The following is a 22,941-nucleotide window of genomic DNA, read 5'->3' as shown; positions in this document are numbered from 1 at the left end:
TCCTGTGCCCCCTGCTCAGACTGGGCTGTGCCCTGCCACAGGACAGGAACCTGAGATCCCAGGCCTCATGTACGCGTGTGCACACACTCACCTGAGCCCCACTGGCCATACACACACCACACTAGTGCACACACACAAGACACGCACCCACATGCTCCTGGACACGGGTATGCTCCCAGGGACGCGAACAGGCACTTGCTGGCTCTGCCTCGCTGCTTCCCCAGGTCCACATTCCCACCTGATGGCAGCATCTGTGCAATGTGGTGTCTCTGAACTGGCACGGCCCCTCCTGGGAGATGCAAGGGGCCAGCAGGTGGGTGGGGAGCAGCCCTGGGTGCTGGGGGTCTGGGAGGAGGGGTCCGGACTGTTCCGTGGAGCAGCAGTGGCAAAGCCACTGGTGATGCCATTGATGAAGACCAGGGAGAGGGGGAGCCCGCACATCCCCAGCACATTATGCATGATGCACGCACACACACGCATGTTCACACGCACAGACACACACAACTGGCCCTCCTGGCGCACAGCCTTTGCTGGCTCCTGTGGGAAGCAGGTTGCCATGGTGACGGGATGTGTGGCAGGGAAACCACCACAAAGGGTCCACCTGGCTCTGAGCTTCCCCTCTGGGCTGCACAGAGGTGGGGACAGAGCCCACTCAGTGCCTGTTCCAGGACCTCCCAAAGTCAGGGCTGAGTCTTCAGGACGGAGGGAAAGGCAGATGCAAAACCTGCCAGGAAGGGGCGGAGGAGCCAGACCCGGAGGACACGGGACTATTTATGCCCAGCAGATGGCCTGGCCCGAGGGCTGCCCAACTGTGTGCCTTGTGAGTCCTGCACGGCTCTGGGCCGCAGGGTTCTGGTCTGAGAACTGAGGCTCCCGATACCTCCAGCAGGGGTGAGAGTCCCCAGAGGACGCAGGACGGAGCCCAGAGCAGCTCAGGAGTGTCCCTCCACAGCCCTCCTGTGCCCACAGTGCACACCTCTTTACAGTCTGCACGGCCTCATCTGGACCTCACTGCTGTCCTGAGACAAGAACCCGCCTGGATGAAGACAGGGAGGCACACGTCTGTGACCTCGCTCAACTCCCCAAGAAAGTGTGTCGCTCTGACCCAATGCTGAGTCCCCCAGACCCGCTCACCTTGTTCCTGATCTTGACGCGCTGGTAGAGGTACTCAGGGAAGGGCTTCCGCGGGATGAAGCGGCCCACGCCTTTGTTGACGTTGATGTTCCCGTCTTCGAAGACGATCTTGCCCTGGCTGATGACCACCAGCGGCGAGCCGTGGCACTCCATGCCCTCGAAGATGTTGTACTCCACGGCCTGCGAGCCAAGAGCACAGCTGTACCCACCGTGGCCCCAAGGGTTTTCTCCACGGGAACCCGTCACGGAACAGCCAGGTTGCCTAACCTTAGGTCCCAAGCATTTCCTGGGGTCCTCCCACTCCGAAAACACCCCTGTCAGGGCTGGGCACTGTTCCACCCAGTCACACAGCGTGTGTGACCTGCACCTTGTCCCGGGGCACTGAGCCTGCTGGTGGCCTTGTGTCATCAGTCCTATGGTCCTGGGGCTTGGTGACTGAGACTGGTGTCCCGGGAGTTGGCCCCGGGCAGCTCCACCTATAGTGGGCATTCTGTGTCCTTTTTTAAATTACTTTCTTAGGATCGCTTTCTAAAATTTAACTTACTAGATCAAAGGACACAGGATGCATATCACCAAACCATTTTCCAAAGGGGTCAGACCAGGTGACACCACTAGGGCCATGGGGAGGAGGCAGCTCATGTCACCCCGGAGCGGGGTGACGTCGTGCTGTTGTTACTAGGTAGAAACGCCCCTTGCTCTCCCTCCTCCTGAAGGGAGCCTGGACCCTGCTGGCCACCGCCTCCAGCCGGCTGCTGTTCAGCGTTATTTTAAGTAGGTCATGTGCGTGGTTGAAAAAAAAGAATCAAGCAGGGTAAAGGAAATTCATTGCAGTGGTTCTCCAGCGCCGTCTGCTGATGGACACTTGGACAGAATGTGGAGCGGCCAGGTGCCAAGAGGATTCACCTTAAACAGGAACCAAGTACCCAGCCAAGCCTTGGCTTGGACGAGCCCCTAAACATGCCAAGCAAGAGCAGCCGGTCCCAACAGGTCACACGGGCACAATTCCATTTATGAAGTGCCCAGAATAAGAAAATCCATACAGAAAAAGTAGGTTAGAGGTCGTCGGGGGCTGGGAGAAGGCAGAACGGGGAGCCACCATTAATGGGCACAGGGTTTCTTTGGAGCAAAGAAAACATTCTGGAATTAATGATGACTGTAGAACCTTCTGCAAACAGTAAACCCACTGCACCAGACACTGTGGTTCCACCGTCAAGGTGTTGAGACCCACACTCTGCGGACACCCAGACGCGCATGTGACCCTGTGACGTGCACTTGGAAGCAACCACATTTTGTACCAAGGTATAAACAACAGAAGTTATAGTCTTTTCATAGGAAAGATTTTAAAAAGTTGATCACTGTGGTGTGTAAAAAGTGGTCTCTTTTTAGTTGGAAAGAGTAACATGTTTTTTAAAACCTAAAAATAAAGCTAGGCGCTGGCCCGGCACTTCTCAGCCCACGTTCTGAGCAGCACGTCCTTCCTGAATGCCTGAGTGTCCTTGCCTCAGAGAAGGGACATACAAAACCCTCGGCCAGCTGCCCTGGAATCCCGAACTGTCCTGCTGTGAGGGAACTCAGGTCGGGCCTGGCACGGGGCGGGGGGGGGATGTGACCCTGAGTTTACCTGCTCTGGACCACACTTCCCAGGTGGGGAGCCCCAGGCACGTGACTCACTGCTGTGGGTTGGACAGGGAGGTAACCTCGTTGGAAATGGGGTCGCTGGGACGTGACTGGTTGAGAGGTCACTCCGGAGCAGGGCGGGCCCTGAATCCAATGGCTGGTGCCCGTGTAAGGAGATGCCTTGTGGGGACAGAGGCTGAAGGTGGGGTAAGGACACAGCCCCATGCCCAGGAACATGGAGGACAGCTAGGGACACCAGATGCTCAGGGCAGGGAAGGGTCCTCCCCAGGGCCTCGCAGGAGCACAACCCTGCCAACAGCTTGATGCTGCACCTCTGGTCTCCAGAACAGGGAGAAGACATTTCTGTCGAGTAAGCCACCCTGTTGTGCCACTTACCAGGACAGCCACAGGAAGCCAACACACCTCCCCTGGCTGTCCCTCTTCTTACTTATGAGTGACACACACCTCACCTAGAAGGCGGCTGTGAGGACAATGAGACGATGCATGGAAAGCACAGGCACAGACTAACGGCAAAGTCACACTGGCTGGGTCACGACCACCCCGGCACCCGGCCACTAACTGGCATGACCTCACGAGAACCCAAGGCCTTCCTGAGCCGCCGGGTGTGCTCCCGACAGCCCTCACCACGGCCTTGGGGAGGCGACATCCTCTCAGGATTAGGATCACCCTGAGCAGGAAGTGGCAGCTCCAGCAGTCGGGAGGAGGTAGAAGTGGAGGGTGCACGCTCTTGCCTGTGAGACCTTCTGGAACATTCTCCCACGGCCACTACAGTGTGCACAGCCTAATAAATGAAGGTACATCTGCATGCCCTGCAGGGCCGTGGGAGTACAGAGCAGCACGCACTTCTCCAAGAAGCAAGACGACCTCAGCCTTATTTCCTCCTGGCTCTGATCCGGGAAGCTGGAGGGGGAGCCCAGGGGGCACTGCTTATCTTGAGAATGACCCTACATTGGTGAGCTGGACAAGACTACGATCAACTACCCAAACTTCTGCTTTCCACGCGATGCCTCTAGCAGCTGAGCAGGGACCTGGGGCTATGCCACGAGCTGCTGCAAGTGGTTCCTGTGGCCTCCTTAGGAGACTTGCCTGTGCTGCTGTCTTGCCCCCATGCACCTGGCCTCATCCCTCGCCAGGGAGTCACCCGGAGGCAGGGAGGATCCCACGGCAGACCAACACTGTGCCCAGCTCTGCTAACGGCTTGTGCCTCTAACCGACTGCAGTGTGCCTCTGAGTGTGCCTCTGGACTGGAGACCACAGAGGGTGACTCAGACTGGGTGCTGGAGGCAGCACCCTACTCCCCCTGAGTGGGTGTGCTGGGTGAGCAGAGAAATCCAGGGCATGTAAGATGCAAAACAGAGACAACCCAAACCACAGGCTTGGGATGCACACAGAACATGGTATGCACCCTGAGGCTGTGCTCAGACACGGTGCCCTGGGCCAGCCCTTCCTGCTGCCGAAGCAGCAGGCCACAAGGCTAAGTGGGAGGTTCTCATGCACCCGGTCAGCTCCTTCCCAGTTTGACAGTGGAGTTGGAGAGAGGATCATGGGCCTAGTAGTCCCCCTCTCTGATCCCAGTGGCACACCACATGGAATTAGGAGCAGCAGCGTCAGAGGGCTGAGAACGCACCTGTGGGCAGGGGCTGGGGGTTAGGATGACCCTGAGATCTCAGGAGCAGCCTGCTCAAAGCCCTCCCTCAATCTCTCCAATTGGAAGGGAAATCTGAGTGACAGGGTCGTGCTAGAGGACAGACTTGGAAAGTTCACAATTCATTTTTAACCAGACGCTTCTAGAATGATCGTGGGGACGAACCCCTCAGGCAGCCAGAGGCGTGGCGGGGCCAGGACTCACCGACTTGTGACTCTTGGCTGTTATGGTCTTCACCTTGTCAGGGTCCCAGATGACCACGTCAGCGTCGGAGCCCACGGCAATCCGCCCTTTCCTCGGGTACAAGTTGAAGATCTTGGCTGCATTCGTGCTGGTCACGGCCACAAACTGGTTCTCGTCCATTTTGCCTGTAGCCTAAAGGAAGAGCCCCCCGATGAGCAGACAAGCCTGATAGGCAGGGAGGAGGGCAGATCTGAACCTGCGACAGGGTCCTCACGGGTTGGCCGAGCTCTCCGCCCCCACTGAGAACACGCCGCTCTCCAAGAGGTCAGGCCTGGCCTCAGAGCAAACTGAGTGATGCTGCCGAGAGCCTTGTGACAGCTATCAGTGTCACTGGGCCCCAGGTTCAGTGAAAAGAAGACCTGAGTTCAGGTCATGGCTCACAGTGACCCGGCTCCCTCTGCAATGAGAACTCTCGACCCCCACTCGGCACCCCAGCTTCCAGCCCCACGCGCACATGCAGAACCTGCAGAGCCACCTCCACGGAGCTACAGTGTGGCTCACAACCAAACAAACCTTCCTCGTCGTCAGTGTGCCGAGGACCACAGCGACACTGGGAACGCAGAGGATCCGGAGGACTTGTGCGGCTGCTCTCTCACGAGCAGGTGTCCCTGTGCCCCTGCACATCTGGCCCGGTCTCCAGTAAGGAGGGTTAAGAGTGCACAGTGCCCTGAGCCTTGCTGGGCCAGGCAGGGGGCTTCTAGAATGTTCCTGGGGAAAGGTGGGGGCACCTTACCACTGCCTTGTCCCAGACAACTGTCATCCGCTCCTCGATGCCGTTGACGCCCTCGGGGATCAGGGTGAAGTTGTCCTTGCCCACCGCTTTCTGGGCAGTGCTGTAGGGACAGTGGCCGCTGCCTGTGACCTGCAGGTCTCCACTGGCCAGGACACAAGAGGGTGGGGTTCAGACCTGGGTTCACTCCCAAGGGCCAACCCCAACTTCAGTCACCAACGGAAGCCCCGGGAGGGACCTAAAGCTCAGGAGGCTTTAGGAGGAGACCTCTGAAGGACGTGCCAGAGGTGGTGAGCTTTACCTCTGTTTAAAGAAAACCCTGGGCGACTGATAAGCAGGTGGACACACAGGCGGGCGGTGAGCCCAGAGCCCGCGCCAGCCTGTGTGTCAGGAGCCCCATTCACAGCCCTGGCCTCGCGTCTCTGCCCCACAGGACATTCACCCCTGCCAGGGACTGACTGCCCACCTGAGCCACTGGCCACAACAGAGGCTCAGGCCCCACAGCCTGTCGGGAACGCACTGTCCCCAAGGAGCACCACGCCCAGGCCTGTCCACGCCAGTCTGACCCAGTCTGCGCCTCCCGCCCAGCCACTCTGTCCCCAAAGGCCCCTGGCTGCACCCGGGCTCTCACCAGGCCAGCAGGGAGGTCAGGTAGTCAGGCGTGGTGGGGTCTGGGCTCAGGGGCGGGGAGGTGACAAACGCTGCTGCTTTGGCCCAGTTCTTGCTCCAGTAGTGGGTGCCGTCGGTCCCCAGGCTGGCAGCAATGGGCTCCCCGAAAACCAGGGGACCTTGGGAGGGACAAACACAGCGAGCATGGTTACTGTGAGCAGTGCCCGCAGGAGGGGCTGAGGAGCAGGGGAGAGTGACAGCCGTCAGCCAGCCGTGTTCCAGGGGACCCTGACGTGGCCACCCCTGCCAGGCGCCACCCCGCACCTGCCAAGCGCTCTACAGAGACTCAGTGGCCGAGCCACCCAGTACACGCTCGGGGGCCGTCACCGACTTTGGCATCTGAACACTGTTATCTCCTTTCACAGAGGGACAGAGGGACAGACGTCCTGGGGCCACGGGATCAGGGGTTTCAGGCCCACTGTGCGATGCCCCGCCCTCTCCTCTTCCTCCTGTCTGTCCCTCTGAGCTTGGTCCCCAATGTCACAGTGTTGACACGGTGGGACCTCTGAGAAGTGTGTGGGGCTGTGAGGGACCCGCCCTTATGCACGGAGTAATGTCTTCCTGCAGAGCCTGCGCTGGTTCTCTGGAGGCCAGAAAGGGTCTCATGGCACTGGACTGGATACCACGAGAACCTGGAGCTGGCCAGGACATGGCCTGACACCTACTCAGCACTTGGACGTGCCAAGGCTGCTGCCAAGGCTTCACTCACTGGCTTGAAGGGCCCCTCTGAGAGGAGGAGTCAGAGGGTCAAAGAGGTGAAGGACATCCACTCTTGGAGCTGGGCAGCTGACGTCCTAAACCAACACTGTTCATGAGCTGGACATGCTGTTCTCAGGCCCCGGCCCTGGGAAACGACCTTCCTCCTTCCCCAGCCACAGCTGACCCTCTTCCTATCCACGTGGACCCCAAGGGTAGGAGCCAACCATGAGGCCCTGCAGGGGGACTACGAGGCCCAGCCAGGGTGACGTGCTCAGGAAGTGGACCAGGAGGTCAGGCAGGAGGCAGGGCCTCTACTACCAGCCTCCAGAGGACAGCTGCCAACGCTCCACCCACGGCCTCTTGCCCTGACAGCCGGGACCATGCCCAGCCCCAAGTGAGGAAGCCGAGGCTCAGGACATGCCAGGCACTTGCCCAAGGTCACCCAGGTGGCACCTGGCACACCCAGAATCACACCTAAAACTGACTGCACACATGGGGTTCTGCCTGCCCCTCCCCATGTCCCCTCCACTCCTGAATGGGCTGGAGGCCCCGGCTCCCGGCTCCAGTCTGGTCTTGGATGTGGCTAGGCCTGTGGGACACACAGGGCCCCTTAGGAGGCCCGGCCACCGCATACCCTTCTTCCTGGCCAGGGTGATGATGTCCGCTGCGCTCTTGCTCATGACCTTGGTGATATACACGGGGCAGTTGATCCGGCCGGCAATGGTGATGGCCCGGAATACAGCCTCGGCCTCCAGCTGGGGACAGCAGACACAGGGTCACAAGAGGGAGGTGGGGGAGCCTGCCCCACCCCAAACTCCCAGGACTCTGTGAACCTGTGTGCTCTGACTTTCCTCAGTCAACTGTGGCAGAGGGAAATCTACCAAGTCAAGGGGTCAAGTAGAGCAGCTGTTCTTAAAAGAAGGCAGAGGGAGTTCGGGTGGAGGGTCGGAGGCCGACTTGAGCTCCTGTGAGACTGGGAGAGTTCTGCACCCACTAGAGTGAGAGGCGGCAGACAGAATCGGGAAGCTTGGGAGGTGGTCTGTGGTATGCGAAGGCTGTGCCAAGCACATGCCCATGTCCACCCACCCCCTGCCCACCGGCTCATTCCCTCACCAAGTAAACCCGGGAGCACCCGAGGTCTCTTCAGTCTCCACACCCTCCAGCCCGGCCAACACGGGTGGAGTCAGCCAACCCGAGGACTGGTTGGTTGGTTTTTGTGGTACTTGGGACCAAACTCAAGGCTATACCCTCAGCTCTTATTATTATTATTATTAATTTTTAATTTCTAGAGGGGTCTCGCCAATTTGCTGAGGCTGGCCTCAATTTGTGATCCTTCTGTCTCAGCCTCCCGAGGGAAGATCACTCGCACGCGCCCTGTGCCCAGCTGTACTTCTTTTTCTTTTTAGGGTGGTGTGGCTCCAGGTGGGCCCTGCTGGAGTCTGACAGTTGATGGGGCCCTACCTGCTCTCTGATGAAAAGCCATTAGTCACAAGCCCTGATGTGGCAGCCACATTCAGGTGCTATGAAAGCTTATAAATTGTTCCTAATCCTGTCCTGATGTCCCCACAGGCCAGGGACACACAGCTCATGGCCTGATCACTACTCCTGTGTGTCCCCAGTGTGGAGAGGGGCCAGGGCTGGGGGAGGCTCAGGACACTTGTTAGTGACTTCCTAGGGGCAGGGAAACGCCCTCAACCTGAGTCCCAGGCACACGTGCCCTCTGGGCCTCCCTCCACACACAGCCACCTAGGGGACCTATCCATTTCCATCTTGGGAACGCAGCAGGCAGGGTGGCTGTCTCCTGGGTGCCAGCTTGGGGCCCGTGGCTCCCCATCCCTGACACCCAGGGCACAGTCCTTGGCAGACTCTTATCCAGTTTGGACACTGAAGTGTGCGCAGGGCCCGTGTGGAATTCCTGGCAGGGCCTCTTCCTGGCCCTCGCTGACTGGCCTGTGGCCTTCCCAGGAGGGAAGGGAATAGGAGGAGCTGGACGCAGGCTGGGTACAGCAGGAAGGCCATCAGGATGAGCGCCCAGCAACGCCGGGGACACGCCAAGTCCTCACCTCTTCAGGTCTGCTCAGAGCATGGCCCTCGGGGCCCGTGATGCCCATCTCCAAGATTCGCTTTTGTTCCTATAACAGAAACAAATGAGTCAGCGATTATGGACGGTCAGAGCTGGGCTAAGTTGCTCCTCTAACCTCCTGCTAGAGGGACAGGGCAGCTGAGGCCCAGCAGGTGGGGTAAGCCACGGCCCTCCCACTTCATCCATCTTTTCACTTTAATCATCCTTTCACTTCAATAAGCCCCCACCCAGCACACCTGGCTCTGCCTCACAAGCTTGGCTCCACCCCCACACCTGGCTCCACCCCCACACCTGGCTCCGCCCCACAGCATGCCTCCTCATCTGCTTTAATCTCCCAGGATGTTTGAAGGAAGCAGGGTGCTGTGGTGGGAGTAGGGTGTGTACCACCAACACTCGCATGGAGGCTTGGTCCCCAATGTGATGGCGTGGAGAGGTGCTGAGGTGATGAGGTCCCCAAGAGACATGAATGATTTTCTTGTGGGAGTTGGTGCCACTCTCAGGAATGGCTTCATCCTTGCAAGGACGAATGTTATCAAGCGAGCCTCCCCAGGTGTCCTGCATGCGAGCTGCCTAAGGCCCGGTCCCCATTCCAGTGCCACCCTGCACAGAGGGGCACATGGCCCGCAGCAGAAGCTGAGTAGTTGCTGGCACGATGTTCTGACCTCCAAAAATAAACTTCTCTTTGTACCCAGCCTCCAGTATTTTGTTACCACAACAGAAAATGGCCGAAGGGAAAACCAGTACCAAGAAGAGGGGTCACTGCTATAACGATGCTGGCAATTGTGGAAATAGCTTTGGAATCAGGTAATGGCCAGAGAGTGGAAGAGTTCTGAGGAGCCAAGACAAAGACACCGTAAGCACTGTGTTTAGGTGACTGTGAGGGCTGGGAGCAGGGGAAGGCAGGGAAGGTGGAGCCTCTAGGGGACATGCTGAGATCGTGCCTAGACCACCGTCCATGGGCACTGGACGGTAACAGCCACTCCAGTGAAGCCTCACATGGAAATGAGATGGCCTTGGCCATGGAGCAAGGCCACCCTTGCTATGAGGGAGCAAAGCCGCCATCTGATGGTGTCCGTGCCCCAGGCCTCTACCCAAGACAACCCAAAGCACAAATGAGAATTTCTGGCTGAAGAATTTTCTAAGCCAAATTAAAAGGAGCTGTGAGGTTCCTTAATCTCAACCACTAAGCTGAGATCAGGAAGAAGAAAAAGAAGCTCTTTAAAGACTGAACTTATCACTCTAAAGGGAAGAGAGCACAAAAATTGGAAAATCACAGATTATGTGACGAACTAAAAGCACGTTGGAGAGGGCAAGTGTAGCCGAGCTCCAAGACTGGCACCAGGAGAGGAGGGAGGTGCCCAGCCAGACCTCGGGAGGGATCTCAGCCAGACCTCAGAGATCTCCTAGGATTCCCCTCAGCATAGGCTCGGACGCTAGGCCCTTAATGGCAGCTGGGGTGAACCATCCAGGGCAGCACTGGGCCAGCCAGGGCTCAAGAGGCCAGTGTGCCCAGGCCACCGCTCCAGAGGGTGCAGGTGGCAAGCCCCGGGGGTCTGCAGATGTGCAGAGTGCAGGCCCGGCAGGCAGGGTCACGGCGGCTCCCGGGGAAGTCAAAGACGAACCACCACAGGACCCGGAGGGAACCAGCCTCGAGGACTGAGCGCCACCGAGGCTCCCCACAAGGCCACGCCCAGTGAGCCTTGGGAAGGGGCTTCACCTCTGGATCCCGGCGTGGAAGTGCCAGTGGGGACCTGCAACATGCCTGGGAAAGGCACGGGCACCTGGCCAACCCCAGGGAGCAGCCACAGGGCAGAAGGGACTGGTGTGCCTAGGAGGGGGCATGGAGTGGAAGACCATCTTCCAGTTTAAGATTCAACATCTTCCCTGCCGTTTTGGATTTGCTCTGAGCCAATGACTCCTTTCTTAAAAAAAAAAAAAAAATATATATATATATATATACACACACACATAAATATATATAATATTACGTGTATATTTTATATATAATTATATATGTGTATTACATATATATTTTAGTTGTAGTTGGACACAATACCTTAATTTTTTACTTATTTATTTTTAGGCGGTGCTGGGGCTTGAACCCAGGACCCCGCAACTGCTAGGCAAGTGCTCTGCCGCTAAGCCCCAGCTCAGCCCTCGTTACGCCTTTCTTTTGGAGCACTTCCACCTTGGGCCAGCAATGGTGACCCCGCTGTGCCACCCGTGTCACCACTGGATCTTGGAAGTGGAGGACTGGGTGTTGATTTTGCAGGCTCACAGCCGGAAGTCACCTCGAGCCTCAGATGACTGGGGGACAGGCCGTATTTCGTATGTGAGGGGGACACAGGCCGGGGTAGGGCCAGAGTGCTACGGCTGGAACATGTTCTGTCCCTCCACAAGTTGAGCTGAGGATTGGGCCCCAGTGTCATGGTGTTGAGAGGTGCCTGGGCCTTCCAGTGTGACCTGGTCACTCGGGGATCAACACTTTCAGGGGTGGGCTCCCATCTCGTCTCAGGGAGCCGGCGTGGTTATTGTGAGAGCGGCCTTTGATACAACAAGCTGGCACCTCCCCTCGGACTCTCTTGCATCTGTGCTCCTTCCGCAGGCACCTGCTGCCCTCTTCCAGTTTTCCGCCACACACAGAGAGTACACGGCTGTCCGCAGAGGCAAGCAGATGCTGGCATCATGCTCTTGGAACTTCAGAACAGTGAGCCAAATAAACCTCTTTTCTTTATAAATTACCCAGACATGGGTATGCCCAGTTCCAAAGCTGGCCATCCCTAGGACTGTGGGCAAGTTGGCCACGCTCTCTGAGCCTCAGTTTCCTGCGCACTGGAGTTGACAGTGTTTGCATCACAACTGTGAAGGTGAGGGGGGAGATGGCCTCACCAAGCACCTGGAGTGATACCACTGCACAGGAGAGAGGAGTCAGCAGCAGCCCCTAGTTTCCATCTAGGTCCCTCTCCCTGCATCTGTCTCCTGGCAGGAAAACCCCACCTTGAACTTCTCCTATGACCTTGAAATGCCTCCCCAAGCTGGTGGCCCAGATTCAACCTATTGCTCCAGGTTTCCTTGCCCCGGGAACTCTTTAATGAGTCTAGAAGACAAAACTCTTCTTTTTTTTTCTCCCTCAACGTTGCCAAGATGCCAAGTTCCACTTGCAGTCTCTGGGTCGTCACTCCTGGACACACCTCTGCCACGACTCTGGGCCCACTGACCACGAAGAAATCACAGTCTTGACTGTGCCTCTATGGCTATTGAGCTCCGGTTGATTATAAGAACATGAATTAGAAACAATTTCAAAGTCTGACGCTGGGTGGATTGAGGCAAACTGTGGAATAATTGCAGCTACTGAAGATGGTGTTTATGAAGCATTTTTGGAAACTGTTTACAAAACAATTTTATGATACAGAGAAATCCCTACACTAAATAGTTTAAATGTCAGTTACTATTTCTGTTCAAAGGAGAAGAGACCAGGAGGGGAGGGGAGGAAGTGGGGTGGGGAAGGAAGGAGCCAGGGAGAAACAATGGGAAGAGGAGGGGGTCTAATGGTAGCAGGCTGAGCACAGGTGTTGTTTTCAGTTCTCTTCTGACCCTACTCAAGTGACAAAAGATATACACACATTAAGAAATGCAGAGAGAAGACGGAAATTTTAGAAGCTGTCGAGGGGATGTACAGAGCCCTGGAGCTGGTCACTGCCTTGGGCTGGCTGGGAGGAGCGCTGGAAGGCCCCCCGAGGGCTCCTCACACACTGGAGGGAGCGGAAAGCGGGGCACCATGGAAATCTACAAAAGCCAGATCACGCAGATCCTAGAGCTCAGCAGCCCCACTCCTAGGTGTATATCAACAACACGTGGACCCACATTCAACAAGACTCTTCGAGAACGCTCATGGATGTTTTATACCTAACAGTCCCCAATTTCGAAATTGCCCAAATATCCAACAACTAAAAAATAAAATGTGACATGTTCATGAAGAAGCAGAAGCTAACTACACAGGAGGAAGCTAGCCCTGAGCAACAGAGAGCAGGCGTGAATGAGCACCTGCCACCACTGGGTTCCATGTTCATGAAACTTAACATCAAGCCAAACTCAGACATGTGTCGTGGGCAACTTCCAACATGGCGCCCGATGATCGCGCTTCGGGGTTTCACGGCCTGGGGGTGCCCTCCCTGTGAGCGTGGGCTGGACTTAGCACCTTGCCTTTAGTGAGCAGACTGAGGCAAAGGATGCACGTCACCTCCAGAGTTAGGTCACAAAGTTTCTGGCCTTCCCTTCTCCGTCTTTCCTTTGTTCATTCTGAAGACAGCCAGCTGCCACACTGTAGCCATACACATGGCAAGAACCAGGCAGTCTCTGGCCTGCAGCAGCCAAGAGCAGGGGCAGCAGTCTGACAGTCTGTAAGAAACCGAACCCTCAGCACCACCCTCTGCCAGGAGATGCCCCCACCTGGACCAACACCTTGGTTCAGCCTGGGAGAGGTCTGAGCCACAGACCCAGGCACCTTTGCATTCCTGACCCACAGGAAGAGGAGAAGACAAATGTTGATGTTTCAAGATGCAGGCTGAGCGCTGGGTAAGTTTTTCTGCAGCCATAGACAACGGACACAAATTTAGGGACCGGAGCAGAGTGTTAGAATAACATTTACCTAAAAATGTGGAAGTGGCTTTGGAACCAGGGAGAGGAGGTCGGGAGAATTTCAAGGAGCATGACAGGTAGCCTCGAGCAGACTGTTACAGAGACGCAGACTTTGAGGACACTGCCTGTGAGCTCTCGAAAGGAAATGAGGCAATGAAGGAAGGGGGACCACACTTCGCAGCAGCAGAGACTCCACGCTGTCTTCTGCACCCCTGGGGGAAACCCGATGGGCCGGGTCTAGCTCAGGAGGTCTCCCACACAGAGTGGAAGGAACTGCCTGGTTCTTCTCACTGCTTAAAATGTTACATGGGAGAGACTAATGGGGAGAAGAACCGTGAAATCAGAAAGAACCAGGCCAGGTGGGGTGGTGGACGCCTGCAATCCCAGAGACTTAGGAGGCTGAGGCAGGAGGATTGCAAGTTTGAGGCCAGCCTACACAACTTAGCCAGGGCCTAAGCAACTTGTGAGACCCTCTCTCAAAAAAGGGCTGTAGGATGTGGCTCAGTGGCTGAGTGACCCTTAGGTACCAAAACAAACAACAACAAAAAATATAAACAACAACTCATATCATGTACAACCACAAGAATGGGATCAAAATTGGAATGGGCTGCACTCCATGTAGGTAAATGTGTCACAACACACCCTACTGCCACGTATATCTAAAAACACTAAATGAAAAAGAAAGAAAGAAAAGAACTGGGACATTCGAAGGCTTGGGAATTCACAGCTCTCCAAAGGCAAAAGATTCAAATTAAAGAATGGCTTCAGAGCCCCTCTCAAATTCAGGATATTGCCAGATAAATAACTCCTGATGCTCCGAGAGTGGGATCCCACAGACTTTGTTAGAATCCATGAAGATGAGGGCGGTGCCTCCAAGCACTAGTCAGTCGTAAAGAGAAAGATCCTCTGAAGAGCTCCGCATCGGAGGTGCCCAGGGTCTCCTCAACCAAGCAGCAGGACGTGGGAAGGTCAAGGTGCACTCCTCGGCCCGGGGGGGGGGGGGGGGGGGGGGGGGGGCTCACCTTGGAGAAACGGGTGGGGGTCTTTCCTCTGAGGCAGTGAACCCCGCCCAGTGAGCTTCCCAGGAGGCCACAGGGTTTTGAGGAAACTACTTTAGCAGAACCCTGGCAGCTCGAACGGCCTGGCCCAAAGGCCTGGGAACGGAAGGCAGGGAGCCCCAGATCTGCTGGGCAGGAAGCAGGAGGCCACACAAGCAAGGCCTCCCGCCTGAGAGGATGGAGAGGCTCAGGAATGGCCGGCCGAGGTGGAGCCGAGAGCCAGGAGACCTGTCCCTGGGTTAGGCTCCCCAGGCCTTCAGACCAGAGGCCCCAGCAGGGCACCTCCCACCCCAGCCCAGCCACCCCAACAGTGGCAAGGCCTGTGCTCCCCCTCCCACACCCCGCCCGCCCCTCTCTACCACCTCTTCCTCCTCATGAGAGCTGGGGAGAAGGGCCAGCTGCCCACCTGCCGTGTCCTCCTGAATCCCACAACCAGAGGGACCCGCGTGTGCTCCCGTCTCCTCCTCCCCCAAGTTTTGTGGGACTGCCACCTGTTTCGCGCCAGAGGACAGACCTCAGACCCCTGTAAGCTCATGCACCTCTGTGAGGTGGGAGCTTCGGGATAAATAAGGCTTCATGGGTAAGGGCTGTCTGTCACCTCAGGCCACATGGCTGGGACATTCAGGAGGCAGGGCTGCAACACTGCTCCACACCACTGCCCCCTCCCGACCCCAAGACAATGAGCAATGCCAGCCTCTGTGTGCACGGCCCTGGCACCCCCACACGTGAAACCCCAATGCCCCCAGGTGTGCGAGGCCCCAGCACCCGTAGGTGCACAAGGCATTTTTGTTGGGTTCCCACTTGCCCTTGTGCACACCCCTCAACGCCACGGATGGTTAGGTCATCCCCACTGCATGTTTGAGGAAACCGAGTCTCAAGAAGCAACCTGGCCTGCCAGTGGCCACACTGCTGAGAGTGTGGGTGACCGCGTGTCCGAGACAACATCCGTTCCTAGCCTGGCCTTTCACTGTCCAGTCTTCTCACTAATCAAGCCAGGAGCCCCTCCTGTGGACCCTTCTGACAGGGGGGTGGGGGCTGGGGCAAGGACAGAATTGGCACCACTCACCTGAGCTATCAAGTCTCCGTTTTCCGCGTGGACCAAGATCAGAGCTCCCAGCCCCTTGAGGAAGGTGAAGGCTTCGTAGAGCTGAGGAGGGACACGAGGGGTGGGTGTGAGAAGGGAGCACCACGCGCACAGTGGTCCGCGGCAGCAGGGGTGCTCCACTCCCCAATCGAGGAGAGGCGCTTCCCTTGGCCCTGACGCCTTCCAGACCCGAAAGCAGGAGCTGGGGTGAGGCAGAAGCTACGGCCTGGGGACGCCCCTGGCCTCCTGCCTTGGGTCTCCTCCCGGCTGGCCCCTTGGGCTGCCTGTGCTCCTGGGGACAGCTGGTGCAGGGCAGTCCTCTTTGGTTTCACGGAGACTGTGTACCTGAGCCTGCTCTGCCTGCGCCATAGGAGATGTGCGAACCTTTTCAAAAACTCCAGCACCTGCCGTGCAGGGAAGGAACTCTGAACTCAGACAACAGAGGCTGGGCCAGCATCCTGCCAGTCCACCAAGGAGGCCTTGCCCCTGCCTGACATCTCCCTAACCAAGAAGAGCCCACCCTGCTGAGGACCAAGGCCACCAAGCTCCCTCTCCAGGACACCTGAATCTCAACTCTGTTCTCCATGAACAAGACAACACCCAGGAGCACCCTTCTGGATGCAGACAGCAGGTGGGGGGCACTCCTGGGGGCTCGAGGGGCTTTTGAGGACCCTGGTCCAGAGGCCACAGAACTCCATCCATGCCCAGGGCTTCAGTGGAACCAATGTTGGACAGAAACAGCTGAGAATCAGCTACCTGGTGTGCCACATGCCCCTCTTTCCACGACAGAACCAACCTTCAGCTTTCAGAACACCCTCTGCAGGCTGTAAAGGCCTCCGGGCATCCTGGGCAAGTTACTTTTCTAACCCCCTCATGATTATTTGAAGCCTGTTGTCCATCTAGCTCCAGAGCAATAAGGAGCCATCACCTCCCAACATCTGGGTCGTGCTGTTGTGCGTCAGGCACAGTCCTGGCAGATCTCCTGTCTGCATCACTCAATCCTCCACAATCTCCACCAGGCAGGTGCTATTATGAGCTTGAAGCCCAGAGAGGCTGGGAAAGTGGCTCCAGGCTGCGCAGCAAGGGCCAGGCTGGCTCTACCGTCCATGGGTCCCTCTGCCACACTAGCACGCAGGGAAGAGGGAAAGGAGAGGAAACCAAGCCAAGAGACCCCGCAGTGAGAAGTCCAGGAGGCTGGTAAGCAGTCCCCAGTCCCTGCAAACAGTTGTGGCAGCACCCCGCTCTGTTCCTGGCACCCACATAATGACCAAAACCGGCAGGCCTGAGGCTTTGCACCTTCTGGATGAGAAAACTGAAAGGAAGTTACGTGTCCAACATCTCGGTTGGCTTGAGGGAAGCCATCATCCCCAGCCTTGCTCGAGCCAGAGCCAGCCAGGGGCTTCCAGGAAGCACATTTCCCGAGCCCCTCGGCCTGTGCGCCCAGCTCTGCAGGCTAATGGCACTGAGATGAGCCAATATGAGGAACCATCGACCAGGGCTCCTGTTCCACTCCAGAGTCAGAAAGGAACCAAGATCTGAGGGGCGAATGCACTTAGTGCCACCTGCAGGGCCTGAGCCCTGGCCTCCATGCCAGCCCTGTCTCCTCTGTCTTGTGCCAGGTGACAGGCTGGGGTGGCCCAGAGCTGCCAAATGAAGAGGAGTGGGGCCTACCTGGCTGTCGGACATCTGGTAGAGGTCCTTATACGCCATGTAGACTTGGAAGGAGTTGACACCTGTTACAAGATAAGAAGGAAGAGAGAAAAGGCATGTCGAAGAGAAAGAAGCAAAGCGGGAGCTCTCAGAGAGAAGCCGCCATGGGGACCACTGTGGGGGCGGCCAACAGGGAGCCGAGCATGCAGGTGAAGGAAGGGACGGGGAGGCAGGGGAGGGGGCAGAGAGAATGAGACCTCCAGACATTAGAAGTAGCAATGCAGTAAAGCAGAAATGATGAATTAGTAAGCTGTGGCCAAATTAACACCTCTACCCTGGCGCTTGTTCCCAGAGCGGGGATATAGGCAGTGCTGTCTTAGGTTAGAAACTACCACTAAAAAGTTGAGGTAGGTTTGACTCGTTACAAATGGGAACCTACACGTTAGTTAATTCCTAAATACTTCAAAATAAAATAACAAAGAACCAACATGATAAATATACCAGCAACAAATTCAACAGCTTTTTAAAATCAAGAGACAGTGGTAACTTTGGGGGGAAGGAGACGTCACTGTAACAGGAAGGAAAGAGCCTATGGGACGGCTGGCAGAGCCCCACTTGTCTGGGGTGGGTGAGCTTGGAGCAATTCGTAAAGTCACGTGTTTCCTCTATCTATTCTATTAAAAAATACCAAAACAAAAGCAAAGGAGCCAAAACACAAAAATCCAAAAGCAAGCTGTTATTTTTGGACATTTTAAGGAGAAAGCTCATGCCTGACTAATAAAGAAAAGATACAGTCCTCAACCAAACCTCCAGACTCCACCAACGCCAGCTCTGCTCCAGGCTCCGTGTGGGCTCAGCTCTGAGGCAGCCGGAGCTCCTCTGGGCGGTCAGCTCGCTCACCTGCCCTCCAGTTCTCCTTTCCTCCTCCCGTAGCCACACAGTAACCCTGGCAACAGCCACCTTCATGCGATGTGACCCTGAATCACATCCAGGGCTGAGCACCTGGCAGACGCTAGGCTGAGCCTCCCCCCATACCCTCTCAGAGTGCAACCCCACAGAGGGAGCCACGGGGACACACACGCACCTCGCAGAGCTTAGGGGCTCTCAGAAGAGCCAAACAGAAAACCAACATCCCCCATTCCAACAGCAGAAAACGTGCCCCCAGGAGACTCAGGGACCCGCTTTGGAGGAAGGCAGCAGTTCTGATGGAGACGTGTGGAGGTGATTGCGGAGCTGGGGCAGGAAGGAGAGGAGCCTGTTACAGGCAGAGACAAGGACACCCCCTGTAGGGGAACAGCTCGAGCAAAGGCCCAGCAGTGCCTGGTTGTAGTGCAGGGGTGGCACCCAGGATGGGTCATGGCCCTTGCCTGCCAAGCCACAGAAACTGGGCCTGAGGACAGCCTGCCCACTGTCCCGGCGGCAGCGTGCAGTTCATGACCGGAGTCACAGCAGATGTGGAGAAAGGGTCTTAGCTCCACGTTTCCCCTGGATCCACCAAGAAACCAGGGATTCCAGAGCCCCATTCTGGGGCTTTAACTGACCTTTGTCCTGTACCAGCACCTCCAGCTCCTCCCGAATACCATCGTACCAGCTTGTGATGTCCACATGGAGGGAGTAGTCACAGCAGGACTTGGTGTCGGCCGCTTCATGCCACTTCTCAAAGGAAGTCAGCAGGCTGGACCCAGGTTCAGGAACAACATGGTCGACTGGGACAGAGAAAAGTTGTCACGATGCTAAGGACCCACATTCTCCCATCTGCATCACCTCCTTCACCACCCCACACCCCATCAGCATCACCCCACCACTGTTACCATGACTACCACCACCTCCATCACCCCATCAACCCATCAGCATCACCCCACCACTGTTACCATGACCACCATCACCTCCATCACCCCCACCACCCCATCAGCATCACCCCACCACTGTTACCATGACCACCATCACCTCCATCACCCCACCAACCCATCAGCATCACCTCACCACTGTTAGTTACCATGACCACCATCACCCCCATCACCCCATCAACCCATCAGCATCACCCCACCATTGTTACCATGACCACCATGACCTCCATCACCCCCATCATCTCCATCAATGCCACCCCATCTCCATGCTTATTGTCCCATCCTCATTATGGTCAGTGCTGCCACTGTCACCATCATTGCAAACCATTACCAGTGGCATCTTCACCCCCACCTTCAGGCTGCACCACCATCATGACCACACCGCCATCACCACCATCCATCCAGTGCTCACGACATGCACGACAGCAGCACAAAGGATTTATGAACACCTCGCTTAAGCCTCACGGTCATCCTAAGGAGTGAAGGGTAACAACCCCATTTGGGCCAGGTGCAGTGGCTCATGCAACTCAGGAGGCTGAGGCAGGAGAATTGCAAGTTCAAGACCAGCCTCGGCAACTTAGCAAGATCCTAGGCAACTTAGCAAGACCCTGTCTCAAAATAAGAAAATATAAAATAGGATGTAGCTCAGTGGTAAAGCACCCAGGGTTCAATCCCCAGAAGGAAGGAAGGGAGGAAGGAAAAACTGAGGCTCAAAGGGGGCCTAGGGCTTATCCAAGGTCCCATAACTGGCCAGAGGTAGGAGGAGCCTCCCTCGGAGACCTGACAGATGGTCTGATCTTTCCAGGACTTCACTCGGCAGCCTTGGCCCAGACCGTCAAGGTCAAAGGTCTCTAAGGGCAAAGGAAAGGCAACCTTGTCCCTCTTTTTCAAGTAACATCTAAAACCGAAAGTAGCTCAAAAAGGTGTGTCTTCAACCTTGGCTGACCTCGCCTGCCGTTCTGGCTACCACCTGCTTCTCTCTGCACAGGCCCCTCGCCCGCCGGACGTCACAGAGATGGCCACAGAGAACAGCCTCTGCTCCCTCCTGCCTCCCTCCCGTCGCAGGCATTAGCTGCTGGTTGGGCCTTGGCGACCCAGGCCTGAGGGAACCCCGAGCCTCTCTGTCCTCGGAGCGCCATCCCTTCTTCCTCAGCTCACTCTTCTCTGTCCCCATGCTGGCTCAACCTCTGCTCTTCCTGGCCTCTCCTCTGCGTCTCTGGGTTTCTTCCCCGTCTCCTCAGACTCCGCTCTGCTCCCGCCTTAGTGATCACACCCCGAGGCTGGTCCCAAAACCTCTCCACGCACCCCTCACGCAAACTCCACTGCCTCGGAGCTGCGGAACTCTGTGCCAGCTGTGCCCTGGCCACCCAACAGGGTGACTCAAAACCAAAGTGCCCCAGACCTCCTGCAGTGCCGCCCACCCGACCCCAGCTGTGGACGACACAGGGATGTAGCATCTCACGGTCCTACGGCCACAGGGTGAGGGCTCGTCCCGCCACCTCCCTCCCTCCCATCCCCATGTCCCCCCATCATGATACTGCTGACGCTGCCCACGTGCCCCTAGACCAGCCCACTGCCATCCACCACCTCAGCCAAACCACCCTTGTGTATCAGCAAACTGCTGCGGGCACCTCCCGGCCAATCTGATCACACCACTGCCCGCGGGATCCTTCCACAGCTGCAGATGTAATCGCACAAAATTCTCCCACGAGGCTCAGCACTGTCCCCATCCCGTCCTCAGGGTCTTCCTTGCAATTCTGTCCCTCCGTCTCTGCGGGGTGCAGAGGGCCTTCCCTGTCTCCACTGCGAGAGCTGTGCCCCCCAGGACTCTGTGTGCCCTTCCTCCTCTCAGCCATCTGCTCCCCTCCCGCCCCCCATCGACTCTGCCATCTTCAGATCCCGGCCGGGATGTGGCCTCTTCAGGGCAGCCTTCTCGGAGCCCCAGCCCCGTTCAGGTTCTATGTCCCTTTTTGTCACAGCCTAGTCACCATTAACAGTCCCATGTGGCTGAGCAGGGGTTCCTGAGAGGGCAAGCCCCTGGAGGACAAGCCTCGGTCCTGCGGCTGTCCATCCGGCCCACAGCCTGGCCTTCTGCGCCTCCCATGAGCATCTGCTGAGAAACAGGGTGGGGCTGGGAGCCTGCCCGTCCCCTAGGGCCCTCTGTGTCCTCACAGTCCTTGGGCACACTCGAGACCCTTGGAGCACACAGCAAACTGCCTTTGAGGGTGTTGGGGGAGGACCCCGGATTCAGGGCTCCCCCAGGATGTCATAGTGGGTGATGGGGAAAGAGCAAAGGGGACCCCAGGGATCCTGGCCCCTAGCCCAGGGCTGTGCACTATACTACAGGATCTCACCTATGTCTTCCCAACACCCTCAGGGGTTCAATCATGAGGCCCCTGCTGCAGACCAGGCTGAGGACAGGCCTTGCTCCTACAGCGGGGTGGGGGTGGGGGGGCAAAAAGTCCAAGCCTGTCCAGGGCCAAGGCCTGGCTCCTCCCACTGTCCCCCAGCAGGTGCAAGTGCCACCTGTTGGAAAAGGATCAGGACTTTGCTTGTCTGTGCCCTGAGGCGGCCCTCCCCTGTGGCTAGTGCAGCCATGGAGGGTGCTGCCAAGGGTCACCTGGGAGAGAGGAGACGGCAGGGTCCAGCCAGTTCAGGACAGCCGGGCAATCGCACAGCGTGACAGTTCAAAGAACATGTATAATCCACTGCCGCCTGCTGAGTCATTTCCCAAGGTGGGACCCCAGCAGAGGCAGCTTCTCAAGCAAAACAGAACAAAACCAGGCTGCCAGGGGCACAGAGGAGGAGCCCAGCTCCCCACACAGGCCACGGAGGCCAGGTGGTACCATCTGTCCATGAGTCTCCACGCCCACCGTGGTTCACTGAGGGCAGAGGGTACTCCCAGTGACTGGGCTTGGCCATGTGGCTCACACCAGTCACAGAACATGGGCAGACACTGGGGTGTGAGCAAAGAGACGAGGTGGCAGGAGGGAGGCAAGTCTCTGCCAGACCCTCATGCACACCGCCGATGGCCACGGGAAGGGTGCTGCTCAAGACTCGGGGGCTGCTGTGGTTTGGAGATGGCCTGCCTATGTCCCCAAGGGTCTGTGTGTTGGAAGCTCGGATCTCAGGGTGGCCGTGTTGGGAAGTGGCAGGACCTCTAAGAGGTGGGGACTGCTGGAAGGTGACTAGGCCACTGGAGGCACATGCTCAGAAGGAATCGATGCTAGCCATTGCTCGACTCAACCAGGGGGACCCTCACCAGAGACTGAATCAAGAGGCCCACCCAATCTCAGATTTTCAGCCTCCCACACTGTGGGCTACACAAGCCTCTTTTCTTTAAAAGTACCTAACCCGGGGTATCTTGCTATGGCAATGGAAAACATTTGATACGCAGACTGTTACGCAGCACTATCACAGCATTATTTGCATCAATACTGATCGACACGCCCACTTCCTCGCTATGTAAACTTGGGCAAATTACCTCAACTCTCCGAGCCTCCATCCTCCATCATTATAACACCCATGTCACGGTTTCCAAAACTCTGGCCATCCTCACACTTCGGGATATCATTCTTTATGTGATACCTTTAAATCCGTTTATCTTCTAAGCACCTAAACGCCAACTTCAATCTCAGCCTAGGCAATGATAATAACCAGGATGTGCCAGTGATTTTATTTCAATACATTCCAAAATGGGTTCTGAAAGCTTTACTGTCTGTATTGCTTTGTAGACACTGAGCTGCATTGGGGGACCACAGTGAGAAGGAGATGAAACGGCCCTGAGCTCAGTGACTGGTCTGCACTGGGCCCCAGGGTGCTG

The 22,941-nt window shown here is 56.8% G+C and overlaps 1 protein-coding gene across 1 annotated transcript in view; it reads right to left on the bottom strand.

Moving 5' to 3' along the window:
• The window catches only part of CRMP1 (collapsin response mediator protein 1), a 106,353-nt gene that overhangs the window by 6,724 nt on the left and 76,688 nt on the right, over nt 1-22,941 (bottom strand). Inside the window, exons 4-12 of the mRNA XM_081303256.1 lie at nt 18,813-18,977; nt 17,293-17,354; nt 15,604-15,684; nt 8,822-8,890; nt 7,393-7,513; nt 6,022-6,178; nt 5,394-5,535; nt 4,622-4,792; nt 1,135-1,314 (exon numbers count right to left, since the gene is read on the bottom strand). Of these exons, the coding sequence (XP_081159382.1) occupies nt 1,135-1,314; nt 4,622-4,792; nt 5,394-5,535; nt 6,022-6,178; nt 7,393-7,513; nt 8,822-8,890; nt 15,604-15,684; nt 17,293-17,354; nt 18,813-18,977 (1,148 nt within the window). The remainder of the gene's footprint in view (nt 1-1,134; nt 1,315-4,621; nt 4,793-5,393; nt 5,536-6,021; nt 6,179-7,392; nt 7,514-8,821; nt 8,891-15,603; nt 15,685-17,292; nt 17,355-18,812; nt 18,978-22,941) is intronic.

This window comes from Spermophilus citellus (genome assembly GCF_964194105.1).
Source record: "Spermophilus citellus genome assembly, chromosome: 8".
NCBI lineage: Eukaryota > Metazoa > Chordata > Mammalia > Rodentia > Sciuridae > Spermophilus > Spermophilus citellus.
The sequence above is the reverse complement of the archived record's forward strand: the minus strand, read 5'-3'. Positions and strand labels throughout refer to the sequence as shown.